General features: G+C 38.7%; 1 protein-coding gene across 2 annotated transcripts in view; it reads right to left on the bottom strand.

The window, feature by feature from the left end:
* scaf8 (SR-related CTD-associated factor 8) overlaps positions 1-559 on the bottom strand; it is a 41,661-nt gene extending 41,102 nt beyond the window's left edge. For both annotated transcript variants that reach the window (XM_026285325.1, XM_026285324.1), the window contains exon 1: positions 370-559. Coding sequence is in view for 1 of the 2 variants with exons in the window: in XM_026285324.1 (XP_026141109.1) it covers positions 370-399 (30 nt within the window). In the remaining variant the exon portion in view is untranslated. The remainder of the gene's footprint in view (positions 1-369) is intronic.
* Positions 560-17,220: the final 16,661 nt, after the last annotated feature.

Genomic DNA, 17,220 nt, shown 5'->3' with positions numbered 1-17,220 from the left:
TTAGCATTTGTATTAACAGGAATTCATAAAACAGGGCTAACGTGAAATATAATGAAGCCATAAGATACTACAACGTTAGATAATTAAATACATAAATATTACTTTTAGTTGCCTGACCAGTTTTCGTCAGCATGCTGAGCACTGATGACGAACAAAAAGGCAAGCTAACTTACAGTGATCTTGAGTGTTATTTACTTTATCTTTCCATGTTTAAATTGCAACGCAAAGATTCAAACATACTTTTAAAAATTAAATGTTGTGATTATGTAAGAAATACATGGTCTGCACCATGAAACCGGCTTGATGACAACAGCGGCCTACCCTCGAGTTTATCGTGTCTACAGTCATACAAACGAATATCATACAAACCTCGCCGTTAAACGCCTTGACGGCCTCCATTGTGTGGATACGATTCCGTTCTTTCAAACAGATCGAAAACAGTTAGCCTCTTCGTCCCTACAGTCGGCCTGACACACGCATGTCCTGGAGTTAGCGGTGGTCGAGATGGAGGAGGGCGATAATATGGCTGACAACGCGAAGGCAAACACAGACCGAAGCATTGCTGAGTCGACTCCTCCAGAGAGATTCAAGATTCATTGGTTAGGGAAACGAACAATGCCCTGTAAATCGTCTGTCGCAGAGCCTGAGGTGCCCATAGAGCGAATCACCACTGAATCGACTCCTTCAGAGAGATTCAAGATTAATTGGTTAAGGAAATGAACAATTCCCTGTAAATCATCTATAGCAGAGCCTGAGGTGCTCACAGACCGGAACATTGCTGAGTCGATACCTCCAGAGAGATTCAATATTCATTGGTTATGGAAATGAACAATGCCCTGTAAATCGTCTGTCGCAGAGCCTGAGGTGCCCATAGAGCGAAGCATCACTGAATCGACTCCTTCAGAGAGATTCAAGATTCATTGGTTAGGGAAATGAACAATGCCCTGTAAATCATCTATCGCAGAGCCTGAGCCGCAAAAGCTATTTAAAGGGTTAGTTCACCGAAAAATGAAAATGATGTCATTAACAACTCACCCTCATGTCGTTCCAAACTCGTAAGACCTCCGCTCATCTTCGGGACACAGTTTAAGATATTTTAGATTTAGTCCGAGAGATCTCAGTCCCTCCAATGAAACTGTGTGTACAGTATACTGTCCATGTCCAGAAAGGTAATAAAAACATCATCAAAGTAGCCCATGTGACATCGAGGGTCAGTTCGAATTTTTTGAAGCATCGAAAATACATTTTGGTCCAAAAATAGCAAAAAAAAAGAAAAAACAACTTTATTTATCATCGTCTTCTCTTCTGTGTCTGTTGTGAGAGAGTTCAAAACACAACAGTGTAGTGATATCGGGTTCACAAACGTATCATTCAATGTAATCAGATCTTCTTGAACCAGTTCACCAAATCAAACTGAATCGTTTAAAACGGTTCATGTCTCCAATACGCATTAATCCACAAATTACTAAAGCTGTTAACTTTTTTAATGTGGCTAACACTCCCTCTGAGTTAAAACAAACCACTCTCCCGGGAATAATTCATTTACTCAAACAGTACATTGACTGAACTGCTGTGAAGAGAGAACTGAAGATGAACACCGAGCCGAGCCAGATAACGAACAAATGATTAACTCGTTCATATTGAAAAAGAAACAGGCCCATTTCTGCCACTGAATAAAAAATATAAAAATAAAAAAGGTTATTCCAACATTTTAGCTCACAATTCTGACTTTTTTTTCTTCGCAGAATTGTGAGATATTGTGAGATATAAACTCGCAATTGCAAGTTAAAGTCCAATTTGGTGGGGGACTGATATGTTCTCAGAACTGCAATTGCAAGTTTATATTAAGCAATTCTGACTTTATTTCTCAGAATTGCGAGTTTATGTCTCACAGTTATGACTTTTAACTCACAATTGAGAAAAAAGTCAGAATTGCGAGTTTATGTCTCACAGTTATGACTTTTAACTCACAATTGAGAAAAAAGTCTGAATTGCGAGTTTGTATCACACAGTTAAGAGAAACAAAGTCTGAAATGTGAAATAAAACTTTTAAAATTATTTTTTTTCTTTTTTATTCAGTGGGGGAAACGAGCTTCCATACTGTTATCCAAAGCTACTAATACTGAAAATTCATCATTAGTGTCACAAATAAAATGAAAATGAACTCAACATTTGTTTAATAAAATTAGTTTATTAATAAGTGGAAAGAGAAACATAAGTGAGAAAGGTGGTGATGCTATCCTTGAAATTATAGTTGCTGTTAATGTATTTGTTGCAAATCAAATTATATAGTGAAGTTTTTAAAATATGTCTGTGTGGGTTATAAAACCGGCTGTCTCTTTTTTGAACCCTGCACTTATAGTAACATTTACCAAACATATACACACACACACATATATACATATATACATTAGGGCTGTGCATTGCCAAGAATCTGGCGATATGATACGCATCACGATACAGGGGTTGCAATACGGTATATTGTGATACACTGCGATACTGTAAGCAAGGCGATATATTGGGATATTTCTTATTTTAGGAATAGTATATTTTGTAAGGAATGCTGTCATTACACCACCATATGCAAACCTTGGCAATAAATAAATAAAAATTGTTTAACCAGAACACAGTGGGATCTGCATTTGCAGTAGTCAGTCCCTGTAACATTCAATGTTATTGAACCACTTTTTTGTGCAGTATGACTAAAGGGGATAAATTAAAGTGCTTGCAGGATCCTGATAAACAATGTAAAAACAATAAAAGCATAATCTAAAAAACCAAGCCTTGATCATTATAAAGAATATAATACAGGCTTGATACCTTTATCTCAAACGATGTCAGTTTAATTAAAGTGGGTACAGTATATAAAACAGTTGAAAAATATGGATTCAGTAATGTATATAAAAACAATAAAGGCATAATCTGAAAAACGAAGCCTTGTGCATTATACTGAATAATATTCTGTATATGTTACAGTTGGTTTGATTCCTTTAGATCAAAAGGTGTTGGGGTTTAATGGATTTATATTATTGCATACATTAAAAGTTGTAAAATTATTATAAAACACATAAAATTGTCATTCAAAAAGAAATTAAGACTTGTGCAACGTAAAGGGCATAGATTTATGACTATCTGAATTAGTTTGGGAACAAAACATAACAGCCTTAAAGAGTTTAATTGGCATAAAAAACCCCTGAATGTCTAATGAATGTCAAACTAACTTTACCACTGTCGAAAACCGTGACGCGAGCACCGCACCAACTACACAAAAAGCCCCTAAAATGAGAGAAACTGCAGCCTCGGATCCGCCGCTTGCCGCGTCCATAGACTGTATAAAAACAGGCCACGACCCATGTGAAGAGGCTCGCATGAGATATGAACTGGGACAAAATCATTCACCCTCCATTACTAGCAGTGTACTACATTAACGATAACATTAGTGGCGCACTCTAATACTAGTATTTCCTGTCACTCAGGATTTGTTCAGAGATGAAGACCATCTAGCGGTCGGGTGATAAAGTCGAAATGCAGCAAATGCCATGAATCTTGAATTATATATTTTTTTAAATATCGATATTCCATTTTTGAGAATCGATACAGTATCGGCAAACAAAATATTGCGGTACTAACGTGTATCGATATTTTCTTACACCCCTAATATACATATAAAATTAGCATATTGTGATAAAAGTTCATTATTTTAATGTAATGATAAAAATTAAGCTTTCATATATTTTAGATTCATTGCACACCAACTGAAATATTTCAGGTATTTTATCTTTTTTTTAATACTGATGATTTTGGCATACAGCTCATGAAAACCCAAAATTCCTATCTCAAAAAATTAGCATATTTCATCCAACCAATAAAAGAAAAGTGTTTTTAATACAAAAAAAGTCAACCTTCAAATAATTATGTTCAGTTATGCACTCAATACTTGGTCGGGAATCCTTTTGCAGAAATGACTGCTTCAGTGTGGCATGGCATGGAGGCAATCAGCCTGTGGCACTGCTGAGGTGTTATGGAGGCCCAGGATGCTTCGATAGCGGCCTTAAGCTCATCCAGAGTGTTGGGTCTTGCGTCTCTCAACTTTCTCTTCACAATATCCCACAGATTCTCTATCGAGTTCAGGTCAGGAGAGTTGGCAGGCCAATTGAGCACAGTAATACCATGGTCAGTAAACTATTTACCAGTGGTCTTGGCACTGTGAGCAGGTGCCAGGTCGTGCTGAAAAACGAAATCTTCATCTCCATAAAGCTTTTCAGCAGATGGAAGCATGAAGTGCTCCAAAGTCTCCTGGTAGCTAGCTGCATTGACCCTGCCCTTGATAAAACACAGTGGACCAACACCAGCAGCTGACATGGCACCCCAGACCATCACTGACTGTGGGTACTTGACACTGGACTTCAGGCATTTTGGCATTTCCTTCTCCCCAGTCTTCCTCCAGACTCTGGCACCTTGATTTCCGAATGACATGCAAAAATTTGCTTTCATCCGAAAAAGGTACTTCGGACCACTGAGCAACAGTCCAGTGCTGCTTCTCTGTAGCCCATTTCCTGCACACGCCTGTGCACGGTGGCTCTGGATGTTTCTACTCCAGACTCAGTCCACTGCTTCCGCAGGTCCCCCAAGGTCTGGAATCGGTCCTTCTCCACAATCTTCCTCAGGGTCCGGTCAACTCTTCTCGTTGTGCAGCGTTTTTTGCCACATTTTTTCCTTCCCACAGACTTCCCACTGAGGTGCCTTGATAAAGCACTCTGGGAACAGCCTATTCGTTCAGAAATTTCTTTCTGTGTCTTACCCTCTCGCTTGAGGATGTCAATGATGGCCTTCTGGACAGCAGTCAGGTCGGCAGTCTTACCCATGATTGCGGTTTTGAGTAATGAACCAGGCTGGGAGTTTTTAAAAGCCACAGGAATCTTTTGCAGGTGTTTAGAGTTAATTAGTTGATTCAGATGATTAGGTTAATAGGTCGTTTAGAGAACCTTTTCATGATATGCTAATTTTTTGAGATAGGAATTTTGGGTTTTCATGAGCTGTTTGCCAAAATCATCAGTATTAAAACAATAAAGGACCTGAAATATTTCAGTTGGTGTGCAATGAATCTAAAATATATGGAAGTTTAATTTTATCATTACATTATGGAAAATAATGAACTTTTATCACAATATGCTAATTTTTTGAGAAGGACCTCTATATATATATATATATATATATATATATATATATATATATATATATATATATATATATATATAGATATATATATATATATTTATATATATATATATATATATATATATATATATTAGGGGTGTAACGGTTCACAAAATTCATGGTTCGGTTTGATACGATACACTGATGTCACGGTTCAGTTCGGTACGGTTCAGTACGTTTTCGATACAGCAAAATGTAAAAACATCTCAACTTTTCAGAATGCCGCAAGCGCACTGCGGGTCATGTGACAAGAACTAACCAATCAGCTTCATTCTTTCCCGTAACAACGTTGAAAGCTCAGCCAAGATGAAGGAACAGCTGATCATAGTTGTATATGGATTGCAAGTTTTAAATAAATTTAGTAGCAGAGCTAGCCTACTGCAAGCGATTTTTAGAGCTGCAAATCCATTTATCCTTTGCTGAAATTTCCGCTACTTCATGGAGAGAGCAGCATGTCATTGTTGCGTAGCAAAGGCAGACGCCTCAGGGGCGCTTCTGCCCGAGGCTTTGGAAAGGAGGAGAAAGACGCGCCTAGCGTTTTCCACGTTTTTAGGCGCGATATGTGAAAGGCCCCTAAGGCGCTCGCTCACTCAGCACGCGCTGAAGGCTCGTTGCAAAATGTCTAATGCATTTAACAGACCAGAAATAGAAGATCCTCCAATAACCAACAGGTCTGGTGTTTGGGTGCACTTTGGATTCCCTGTAAGCTATAATGGTGATGATAGAATGAATGGTAAATAGTAAGGTCTCATATCCGCGGCTATAATGTAAATGTAACGTAAATTAAGCCTACCAATCGCTGCGGTGATGTCTTTTGCCCTGTTTGAGTCAGTTGGAAATGTCTGTCTAAATGCTGCGGGGATAGTTTGTTGCGTGTATGTTTCTCCTTTTTTTCATCTTTTCCCAGATACTGACACACTAAGGTGATGTCGGCGTAAATGAGTTGACATGTTTCAAGTATTCCCGCTGGTGTTTTTTTTTATTCCCACTGGTGTACCCTATTGTCATGTAGCAGATGTCACCGTTGTTTTTTTTATCCACCACTCTTTTGTCATCATCATTATAGCTTACAGGGAATCCAAAGTGCACTCAAACACCAGACCTGTTGGTTATTGGAGGATCTTCTATTTCTGGTCTGTTAAACGCACTGGCCACCGCGTACCGTGCATGAACTGCTCGCTCACTGTACCGAAACGAAAGCCTCGTACCGAACGGTTCAATACGAATATGCGTATCGTTACACCCCTAATATATAATTATATATATATATATATATATATATATATATATATATATATATATATATATATATATATATATATATATATATATATATATATAAACAAACTATGAACCCAGTCTATATGAAACATATACATTTCATATGAAAGGCATGACATTACATGAATATGTGTACAATATATCACAGCCAAACAAAACACTGCTTGTTGTCTAACAATAACATGGACAATAGCGGAGGATGGGAGCCAGGCCCCAGGCGAAGTTCTCCCCCTCCAATCTTCGAGATCTCCAACCAGAACTGCTTCGCTCCCCTCCGCGAGACGGGACGTGACGCTGTGATCATCGGAGACTCCATCGTCTGACACGTCCATGCTACGTTAGCCGAAGGTAAAGTGCACACTCATTTTTTCCCTGGTGCTCGTGTTCTCGATGTTTCTGCGCAGATACCCGCGATCCTGAAGGCCGACGAGAACCCCAGAGTGGTTGTGCTTCACGCCGGGGTTAACGACACCACGCTGCAGCAGACGGAGACGCTGAAGAGGGACTTCAGGAGCCTGATCGAGATGGTTCGCAGCACAACGCCCGCGGCGACGATCATCGTGTCAGGACCACTGCCCACGTATCAACGAGGACACGAAAGGTTCAGTAGACTTGTTGCTTTAAATGAATGGTTGTTGTCATGGTGTAAAGAACAGAGACTGCTATCGGTTAATAACTGGAATCATTTCTGGGAGCGTCCTAGGCTGTTTCACGCTGATGGCCTACACCCCAGCAGAATTGGAGCGGAGCTTCTCTCTGACAACATCTCCAGGACACTTCGCTCCATGTGACTGGTATATAATTCTTAAATAACTATTATGATGACTTTTGTTTCACCTGCTTATATGATAAAAGTACTTGTGCTGTACAATCTATTAAGACTGTGTCTGTTCCCCGAATAGTGAGGTCAAAATATAAATTTAATGTAGGATCTAGAAAAAATCTTATTGTGATTAAACCAAAAACATGAACAAAAACAATTTTTAAAGTTTGGGCTCATAAATATTAGATCACTCACACCCAAAGCAGTTATTGTAAATAAAATGATCACAGATAATAGTTTTGATGTACTTTGCTTGCCTGAAACCTGGCTAAAACCAAATGATTATTTTGGTCTAAATGAGTCTACTTCACCAAACTACTGTTATAAGCATGAGCCCCATCAGACTGGTCGTGGCGGAGGTGTTGCAACAATATATAGTTATATTCTCAATGTTACCCAGAAAACAGGATACAGGTTTAACTCATTTGAAATAACTTTTCTGCTTAATGTTACACTGTCAGACATGCAAAAGAAATCTAACGTATCTCTTGCTCTGGCTACTATGTATAGACCACCAGGGCCGTATACAGAATTCCTAAAATAATTTGCAGACCTTCTGGTTACAGTTGATAAATCGCTAATCAGGGGAGATTTTAATATTCATGTTGATAATACAAATGATGCATTAGGACTTGCGTTTACTGACCTAATGAACTCTTTTGGAGTCAAGCTAAATTTTTCCCGGGCCCACTCATGATTTTAATCATACACTAGATTTAATTATATCACATGGAATCGATCTTACTGATATAGATATCGTACCTCAAAGCGGTGATGTTACAGACCATTTCCTTCTATTGTGCATGCTGCGTATCACCGATATTAACTATGTCTCAGCGTTACCGTCTGGGCAGAACAATTGTTCCAGCCACCAAAGATAGATTTGCAAATAACCTGCCTGATCTATCTCAACTGCTATTTGTACCCAAAATACACATGAATTAGACGAAATGACTGACAACATGGGAACCATTTTCTCTAATACATTAGAAGCTGTTGCCCCCATCAAATTGAAAAAGGTTAGAGAAAAACGTACTGTTCCATGGTATAACAGTAATACTCACTCTCTCAAGAAAGTAACTCGTAGTCTTGAACACAAATGGAGAAAAACTAACTTGGTTAGTTTTTAGAATTGCATGTAAAAACAGTATGTCCAGTTATAGACAGGCTCCAAAACGTGCTAGGGCAAAGCTTATCCACAAACTCACAGAAGAAACAATCCAAGGTTTTTATTTAGCACAGTGGCTAAATTAAATTACCAGACGCCACCTGATTCAAATATTCCACCAACGTTTAATAGTAATGACTTTATGAATTTCTTCACTGATAAAATAGATAACATTAGAAATACAATAGCGAATGTAGATTCTACAGCGTCTAACACTTCAGTTTCATCCATCGCACACAAAGATAAACTGCAGTGCTTTACAAATATAGGACAGGAAGAGCTAAATAAACTTATCACTGTATCAAAACCAACGACATGTTTATTAGATCCTGTACCCAGTAAATTACTGAAAGAGTTGTTACCTGTAGCTGAAGAACCGCTTCTCAATATCATTAACTCGTTGTTATCTTTAGGTCACGTCCCAAAACGATTCAAACTGGCGGTTATTAAGTCTAAGAAACCAAAACTAGATCCTAGTGAACTGGCAAATTATAGGCCTACAGTATTTCAAATCTTCCATTTATGTCTAAAATTTTAGAAGAAGTTGTGTCTGCTCAATTGAGCACCTTGCTGCACAAAAATGATCTGTATGAAGAATTTCAGTCAGGTTTTAGGCCCCACCATAACACAGAAACTGCACTTGTTAAAATTACAAATAACCTGCTTCTTGCATCAGAACAAGGCTGCATCTCATTTCTAGTTTTACTTGATCTTAGTGCTGTGTTCGACACCATAGATCATGACATACTCATAGATCAATTACAAAACTATTGTCATGAAGGACTGGCATGAGGTGTCTGAGGTGGGTCTCGAACCCGGGTCTCCCAGTCAGGGAATGTTCTACTGGGAGGAACAGTTTCTTAGAAGACCCATGTGCAGAAGGAAGAGCAAACTCGGAGGCTCAGGTAACTCAAAGGCAGGCAGTCTTTACTTGGTCTCAGTAGTAGAATATAAACAAAATTTCAGTTACAGCTTTACAGCACAAAACAGAAGGTAGTCCAATGGGTAACTTGAAAATAAAACTCAACAGGTCTACAACACAGGTAATACGTACTGGGTAGGCTCAAGACTGAACACAGCACAATGAAACTGCCAAACTTAAATAGGTCAAAGTACAGGTGGAACACATTAACTTAATGAGCACTCTTAATTAAAGAGTTCACGGCCGTTAGCGCCACCTAGTGGCCTGGAGAGTTCTCTCATTAAGGTGCAGGGGGTGCCCACCAATGGTTGGGAGAGTAATTACACGTGGTAGCAGACAGCGCTCCCTAGTGGTTTGGAGAGTCATTACAGGAGGAGTCTTACAGTAGCCCATCTCTCAGGAACGGCTCCCGACGTTCCGTTGGCTCTGGTTGGAGTCATGGCGGTGGAACTCTCTGATCAGGTTTGGATCTAGGATGTCTTTAGCTGGCACCCAGGACCGCTCTTCTGGGCCATAACCCTCCCAGTCCACTAGGTATTGCATCCTTCCACGGACTTGACGTGAATCTAGCAGTCGACGGACCATATACACTGACTGCCCACCAATGACTTTGGGTAATGGGGGGGTGGGGGGGGCTTCTTAGCTGTGGACAGAGGAGAGCAGACAACAGGTTTCAAACGTGAAATGTGAAAAGTGGGGTGGATGCGCATAGACCTAGGTAAGAGTAGCTGGTAGGACACAGGGTTGATCTTCCTAAGTATCTTAAAAGGACCAATGAATCGGGGTGCCAGTTTCCGAGACTCTAGATGAAGTGGAAGATCCTTAGTTGACAACCACACCCTCTGACCTTGACGTAGTGATGGTCCAATTCTACGCCCCTGGTTGGCCTGTTTCTGCTGCTGTCGTGATGCTCTCAGCAAGGCTGTACGTGCTTTCCACCAGGCCTGACGACACCGCTTGACTAGTTGGGTTGCAGCTGGTACCTGGACCTCCAATTCCTGCTCGGGAAACAAAACTGGCGGAAACCCAAATTGACATTTGAATGGAGACATACCCAAGGATGAATGGTGTAGGGTGTTATGAACGAATTCAGCCCAGATCAGACGGGAGCTCCAGGTGCTTTGATTATTGGACACGAGGCACCTGAGGGTCTTCTCAATCTCTTGGTTAACCCGTTCTGTCTGACCATTAGACTGAGGGTGGAATCCAGAAGACAGACTGATGGATGCTCCAATCAGATGGCCAAAAGCTTTCCAAAATCGAGAAGTAAATTGTGACCCTCGATCAGAGACCATGTCTTGAGGAAACCCGTGGATCCTGAAGACATGCTGCATCATGAGGTCTGCGGTCTGACAAGCTGTGGGGATCTTAGGCAGAGGTATCAGATGACATGCTTTTGAGAATCGCTCTACCACCACCAAGATAACTGTGTTACCTTGTGATTTAGGAAGTCCAGTAACAAAGTCCAAGGAGATATGGGACCATGGACGTCTTGGGATGGGTAAAGGATGAAGTAGACCTTGAGGGTGGGCTTTAGGTTCCTTATTATGGGCGCATACAGAACAGCCAGACACGAATCTTCGGACATCCACCTGCATACTGGGCCACCAAACCCGTGTCTGGATGCGCTTTAAAGTTCTTGTAACTCCAGGGTGACCCGAGAGAAGAGATGCATGTCCCCACTGCAACACATCAGAGCGTACAACATTAGGAACAAAAAGGCGGCCTGGAGGGCCATTGTCAGGCTGTTGTCGTTGAGCCTTCCTTACTGCCACTTCTATTCCCCACTGAACCCCTGCCACCACCTTGGAGCTGGGAATGATGGGCATAGTTCTGTAGGGGAATTTACAGTTAAAACCCAAGGACCAGATATGTCGCAATGAAGACCAGGACTCAGAGATGAGTTCAGTTAATAATAATAATTTTACTTGAAGAAAATAGTTTGCAATTTCATCAGCAGAAGTCAGCTTCAACACTCTCGAAGGAGTTCGCAGGCCGCCCCCAGTACAATACAAAATCAACCACAGTTATACCCTGACAGAGGATACTAATTGCGTCAATACATGAGTCAACAAAATTCTGATTGGTTCCAAAACCTAGATAAAACTCTCCAAAGACGTATATCTGATATGCTGGACATTGGCAGTTGATCGTTTGTCCTGGGACTGTCTGAGCTTCTCCCTGTACAGACAGATACTAACACACATACACAGAGAACTTATCTAAAATTCAAGGCTTTCTAGCACTGGCAAGTGTCTTATAATTACGATTGGATACACACACATAATATGTGGACATTAATCTTGAGGAAAAGAAATACAGCACACATAAGGTTACACATTTCACTCTTGCTATAACTTGATTAATAGTCAAACAAGAAATCATGTAATAATGTAATTAATATCAGTATGAAGGATATGGCAACTCGGCATCCACTCCTTCAGTCCCCCGTTTTAGATCAATGCGGGGTCTAATACCCCACATCTGGTCTAATAAATGAGGTCAGGTGTAGTTGTGATGCATGCTAATAATGCAGGCTGTTGGTCAACTTAAACATGTGCATATACTTAAAATCTCTGGTACTGGCTGACATTTCTAGTAATAAACACATTATTTTGTACAAAATACTTCCCATATACATTCTTACTTCCCATATACATTCATCTACTTACTTAATCCCACAATATCGGCACTTGCACTAGTCTTTCTTCACATAATGTCTTTTCCAGTTAATCATTCTGTGTGTCCCTCTACCTGGAAAAGAGTCCTCAATCCATATATACTTTCATCAACATACCTTTGTAAATACCTCTCTTCCTACTACAGCTACTTCACACTTACCCTCTAAAACAAAACATTTATCCAATAGCCTTAAGACTAAATTTGCATATTCATTAACCAGATTTAACAAATCATTAAAGAAAACCGAATACACTATAACCAATTCATTTTTTTAACCCTTAAGAAGGATATTTGCCTTATTTGTTTTCTTTTAACATGTTTTATACAACTATGATGAATTTTAGTTAATTTGGTCATATCTTAAAATAAACTCATTACAATAAATGTATATATATTATTCTCTGGAAGCCGGGCTAAATGAATAACCACTGTTATTGCATTCCTGACATATGTCAGACTCTCAGTCACCTCACAGATACCAAATATAGACATTGCTTATAACCTAAATCCCAGTAAAGATACCCTTATTTTATGAAAATCTATAATTTTCCCGATCAATGGTACAATTATAGAGATTGAATATCCATTTTACCCTTTCATTCCAAACTTGGTGTTAAAAACACAAAAATAAACAAACCAAAAATAAGTAGGTTCAATATTGAGCCATATTAAAAAAATAAAAATAAAAATAATCATAATCATTATTTCCTCGAAAACCTAGAGCAGTTCCTAGTTTATTACTTAATAGCCATTTTATTAAGTTTCACTTTCACCGCGAATCCATTTGCAGTCATCATAGTTCACATGCTGTTTAAACATACATTAACCATAAACCTAAACTTGTCATTGTTAACAACATTTGATCAAAATTACATTTTAAGTATCGAAGTGTCTAACTTCAAAAATACAACTAACCTGTCCACTTATTGTCATGCATGTATTTTATACCAGGACATTACTGTTAACCATACTCATTGCCTTATTATTACCCTTTTTTTATGTAAATCTTGTCAATTATCATACCATATTACTGTACTCAGACTATATTAATGACACATTCAGAAGCAAATCCTCAATACTTAGTATAAAGTCAATTTAATTCTCACTGTTTTGTCAGTTAGAAATGCTTACAGATCAGCTACCTGATCAATGTCTTTAAAACCCTCGTTCATGTTTGTCATTTGGCAGTGATATTTATTTACTCAAAATTATTATAAACTAAAAAAGAGCAGACAGATTTCCCAATACTATTACTAAATGAACAATACTATTACTTAGTTCTAAACAGCCAAATATTTATTAAAGAGACATCCTCAGTTTCTGGAAATTTGTATTGAAACAGTATACATTATCAAAAAGCCCTGTCAGTGTTCACAATATTAATTTGATTTGACTTGACCAGGTGTTCATAAGCAGCTCTATAGAGCCTATTACAATTGTGTTGTTTAAACAAAATTTATTTTTTTTTATTTTTTTTGCTGTGCTATTTCAATTAATTCAAACCTCTTGTTATGGTATTCCTCCATTAAGGGGCTATCCCAGAAGATCCACACATTTTTGTTCAACTTATCTCTGTTCTACATAAACCAAACTGTTGCGTCATTCAGACCTTGAAGAGCCCCAAAGCCTTACGGCTGCTTTTGTTTTGCACTATATTACATAAACCAGATTCACTCCTTTGTTTTCCCACCCGGCTTCTCTATGTGAGGGTGCTCTCTGGATAATTTGGTTAGTGCCAATCTGTCACTGTTTTTCTGCCGTCAAGTCTAAAATATTTACCTTTACCATTCAAACAACAAAGTGTTAACTTGTTAAAATTTAGACCCTCATTTAAATTTAGGCATGGATTTTAAACCCATTTTGGACGGCAAACTTAAATTTCACAAATCCAATCATATAAACACTCTTAAACATATTAATCCAGAGAGTGATTTAAATCAGCATTATAAAAGACAAAACAAGTCATTATTACCAGTAGCAGACAGAGCTGGATAACCAATCCACTTAAAGCTCGTCCCATGTTCGGCATTGTCTTTTCATTAGTTTCACTCAGAATTACCGACTTCTGTAAAGTAATTTCACTCAACACATCTTTAATGATAAAACACTCATTCCAGAGGTTAGTGACTCAACTTAAACAAAACAGGAACAGAATTGTCCCCCAAAAATTTATAGTAGCCATCCTCATGCGTGCACATACCTAACACATTAATATTTTAACAGCTCATATTTAAGGTTTGCTTTTGGAATTAAATCAGAAGGATTTAAACTTAAACATTGTCTGTGCATTTTACCTAGTTTGAACCTAGTCTCTTATCTAATCTCAAAGTTTGCCTGTTCTTTAATGATTTTTATTTAGAGTAAAATCAGCTTGGTTGTTTTGGTCTTCAAATCATTGCTCTGTTTTGGTTACTCTGACTTAGCAGGCCAATAAAAGAAGAAGAGCACCATCCCTGCCTCCACTCAAGCACTCTCTCTCTCTCTCTTACTGTGCAAAATATTATTTATTTATTTATTTATTTTGACAATTTTTGCCAAACTTTAACTTAGACTATAATATCAAATTCATTACAACATATAACCCTAAATCATTCAAATAGGTTAAAAATGTCAAAGTTTCTATATCTCAAATCTCAGTTTAAACTGTTTAAAATACATAATGCTAGGAAAATTTCTTTAAAATTATTTTTACCTTACATGCTTAATTCCCTTAACCTTTGTTATCTAAACCATCTCTTGATTAAGCAGAAGCAGTCTTCATTTTTAGCCACCACCATATCTTGTAATCATTTTATGCCATGCCTAATGACCTGCATGAGTAAACACTATGATATAGACATATTAGTTCAATATAATTTTAGCCTCATAAGAAATTTTGTCTCAAAATAATGACTGTCATCACATGGTCTCAGATGGTTCTTGACAGCCCATTGCCATTAACTCTTTATAAATAAGGCTCTTTTCCTCAGGGTGTGATCCCCTGGCATAGTTGCATCAAGTTGTGGACGCTTGTCACAACAATCAGTTAAGGAATGCGGTTGCTGGTGATCAGGTCTGGAGGAGCTCACATTTTGAGGCAGATTGCTGTACTTCATACAGTTCCCCTCTTATGCCGCGTTTCCACCGAAATTACCCGGAACATTTGTACCAGGAACTTTTTTTCCCAGGAACTTTTTTCCCCCCAGACCTGTTGCTTTCTGCGTTTCCACCGCGGTGTAAAGTACCGGGTAGATTAGGCAAATAGACTGGTGACGTAGGTCTGCGCGCGTTTCTCAATACAAAGTACCGCTGATAAAAAAAAAATTAAAAAAAAGTACGCTGATTTTGGACGTGCATCCTCGGTAGTTGGTTCAGACTTTGTGCATTCGTCTCAGGAGTGTGATGTCCGCGACGACGCAAGTCCGGTAAATCTATAAACAGCAGAGTACTTGATAACTTCAGTCTGCTCGTCATGGCTACTGCAATTTTCCTTACTGTATATTTACAATAAAACGAAATATGATATCAAATACCACTGCCTCCTTTCGTTTTCATTTAAGCATAATAACAACTGCAGAAATGTACTTAGTTCAGGGAAATGTGTATATGCAGCCATTACAATGAAACGAAAAGTTATATAAATTTGCCTTTTTTATTTTCATTTTAACATATAGATAAATTGAATACAGACCAAAGAAAACCTGTTAGATTTACCCCGCAGCTGAATTATATTTTATGTTTAACCACTAAAGACACATCAGAGCCAGCGGCACATATCAGAAGGTCTATCCCAGGAGAGGCTGCTTCTCGGCGGATACATGAGGACTGAGCTCCCGCTGATCGAGTGGAGCTCACCGTCTACGAGATCGGCGAAACACATTTTTTAAATAGGCATGATCTTTATAAATAAACCATAGATTTGAGTTTTAAACAACTACTTCTCGCCTGAAATACTTTTAAAATTACATTTCATGACACAATAACAGTAATATTTGAAAATTATCCGAATAAATGGTGGTTGAACTCAACCAATGCTGCGTGAACTCAGATTGCTTTGGCTACTGCAATTTTCCCCTCAGTATATTTACAATAAAACGAAATAGGATATAAAATACCACTGCCTCCTTTCATTTTCATTTAAACATAATAACAGCTGTAGAAATGTACTTAGTTCAGGGATATGTGTAACGTTATATACAGCCATTACAATGAAAGAAATATTATATAGACTTGCCTTTTTATTTTCATTTTAACATATAGATAAATTGAATACAGACCAAAGAAAACCTGTTAGATTTACCCCGCAGCTGAATTATATTTTATGTTTAACCACTAAAGACACATCAGAGCCAGCGGGGCATATCAGAAGGTCTATCCCAGGAGAGGCTGCTCTCTGCGGATACATGAGGACTGAGCTCCCGCTGATCGAGTGGAGCTCATCGTCTACGAGATCGGCGAAACACATTTTTAAATAGGCGCTGTCTTTATAAATAAACCACAGATTTGAGTTTCAAACAACTACATTCTCGCCTGAAATACTTTTAAAATTACATTTCATGACACAATAACAGTAATATTTTGAAAATGTTGATCCGAATAAATGGTGGTTGAACTCAACCAATGCTGCGTGAACTCAACCAATCAGCATGTTTAGCGCCAAAGTCCCGCCCCCGAAAGTTCCTGAACTTTAAAAAAGTACCACCTCGCCAGCAGGGACTTTCTGGGGGGCATTTTTTTACCCGGAACTTTTATTTAGTTCCTGGTTCCTGCGGTGGAAACACACCAAGTACCGGACCAAGTCCCTAGTTCCTGGGTAAAGTTCCTGCGGTGGAAACGCGGCTTTAATGATGCTCTAGGCCTATCAAGCATCCGCTCAACTCCACTACCATCTCACATATAACACCTCCCTTCAGGGCAGGTGCCCAGTGGCGGTGACCCCCTGTCTTAGGTTTTTAGCCTTAGGTTCCTAAGGCTTTCTAGCACTGGCAAGTGTCTTATCATTACGATTGGATACACACACATAATATGTGGACATTAATTTTGAGGAAAAGAAATACAGCACACATAAGGTTACACATTTCACTCTTGCTATAACTTGATTAATAGTCAAACAAGAAATCATGTAATAATATAATATAATATCAGTAT

The sequence above is a fragment of the Carassius auratus genome, chromosome 17 (assembly GCF_003368295.1).
Source record: "Carassius auratus strain Wakin chromosome 17, ASM336829v1, whole genome shotgun sequence".
Taxonomy (NCBI): domain Eukaryota; kingdom Metazoa; phylum Chordata; class Actinopteri; order Cypriniformes; family Cyprinidae; genus Carassius; species Carassius auratus.
This window is presented reverse-complemented; position numbering and strand designations above follow the sequence as displayed.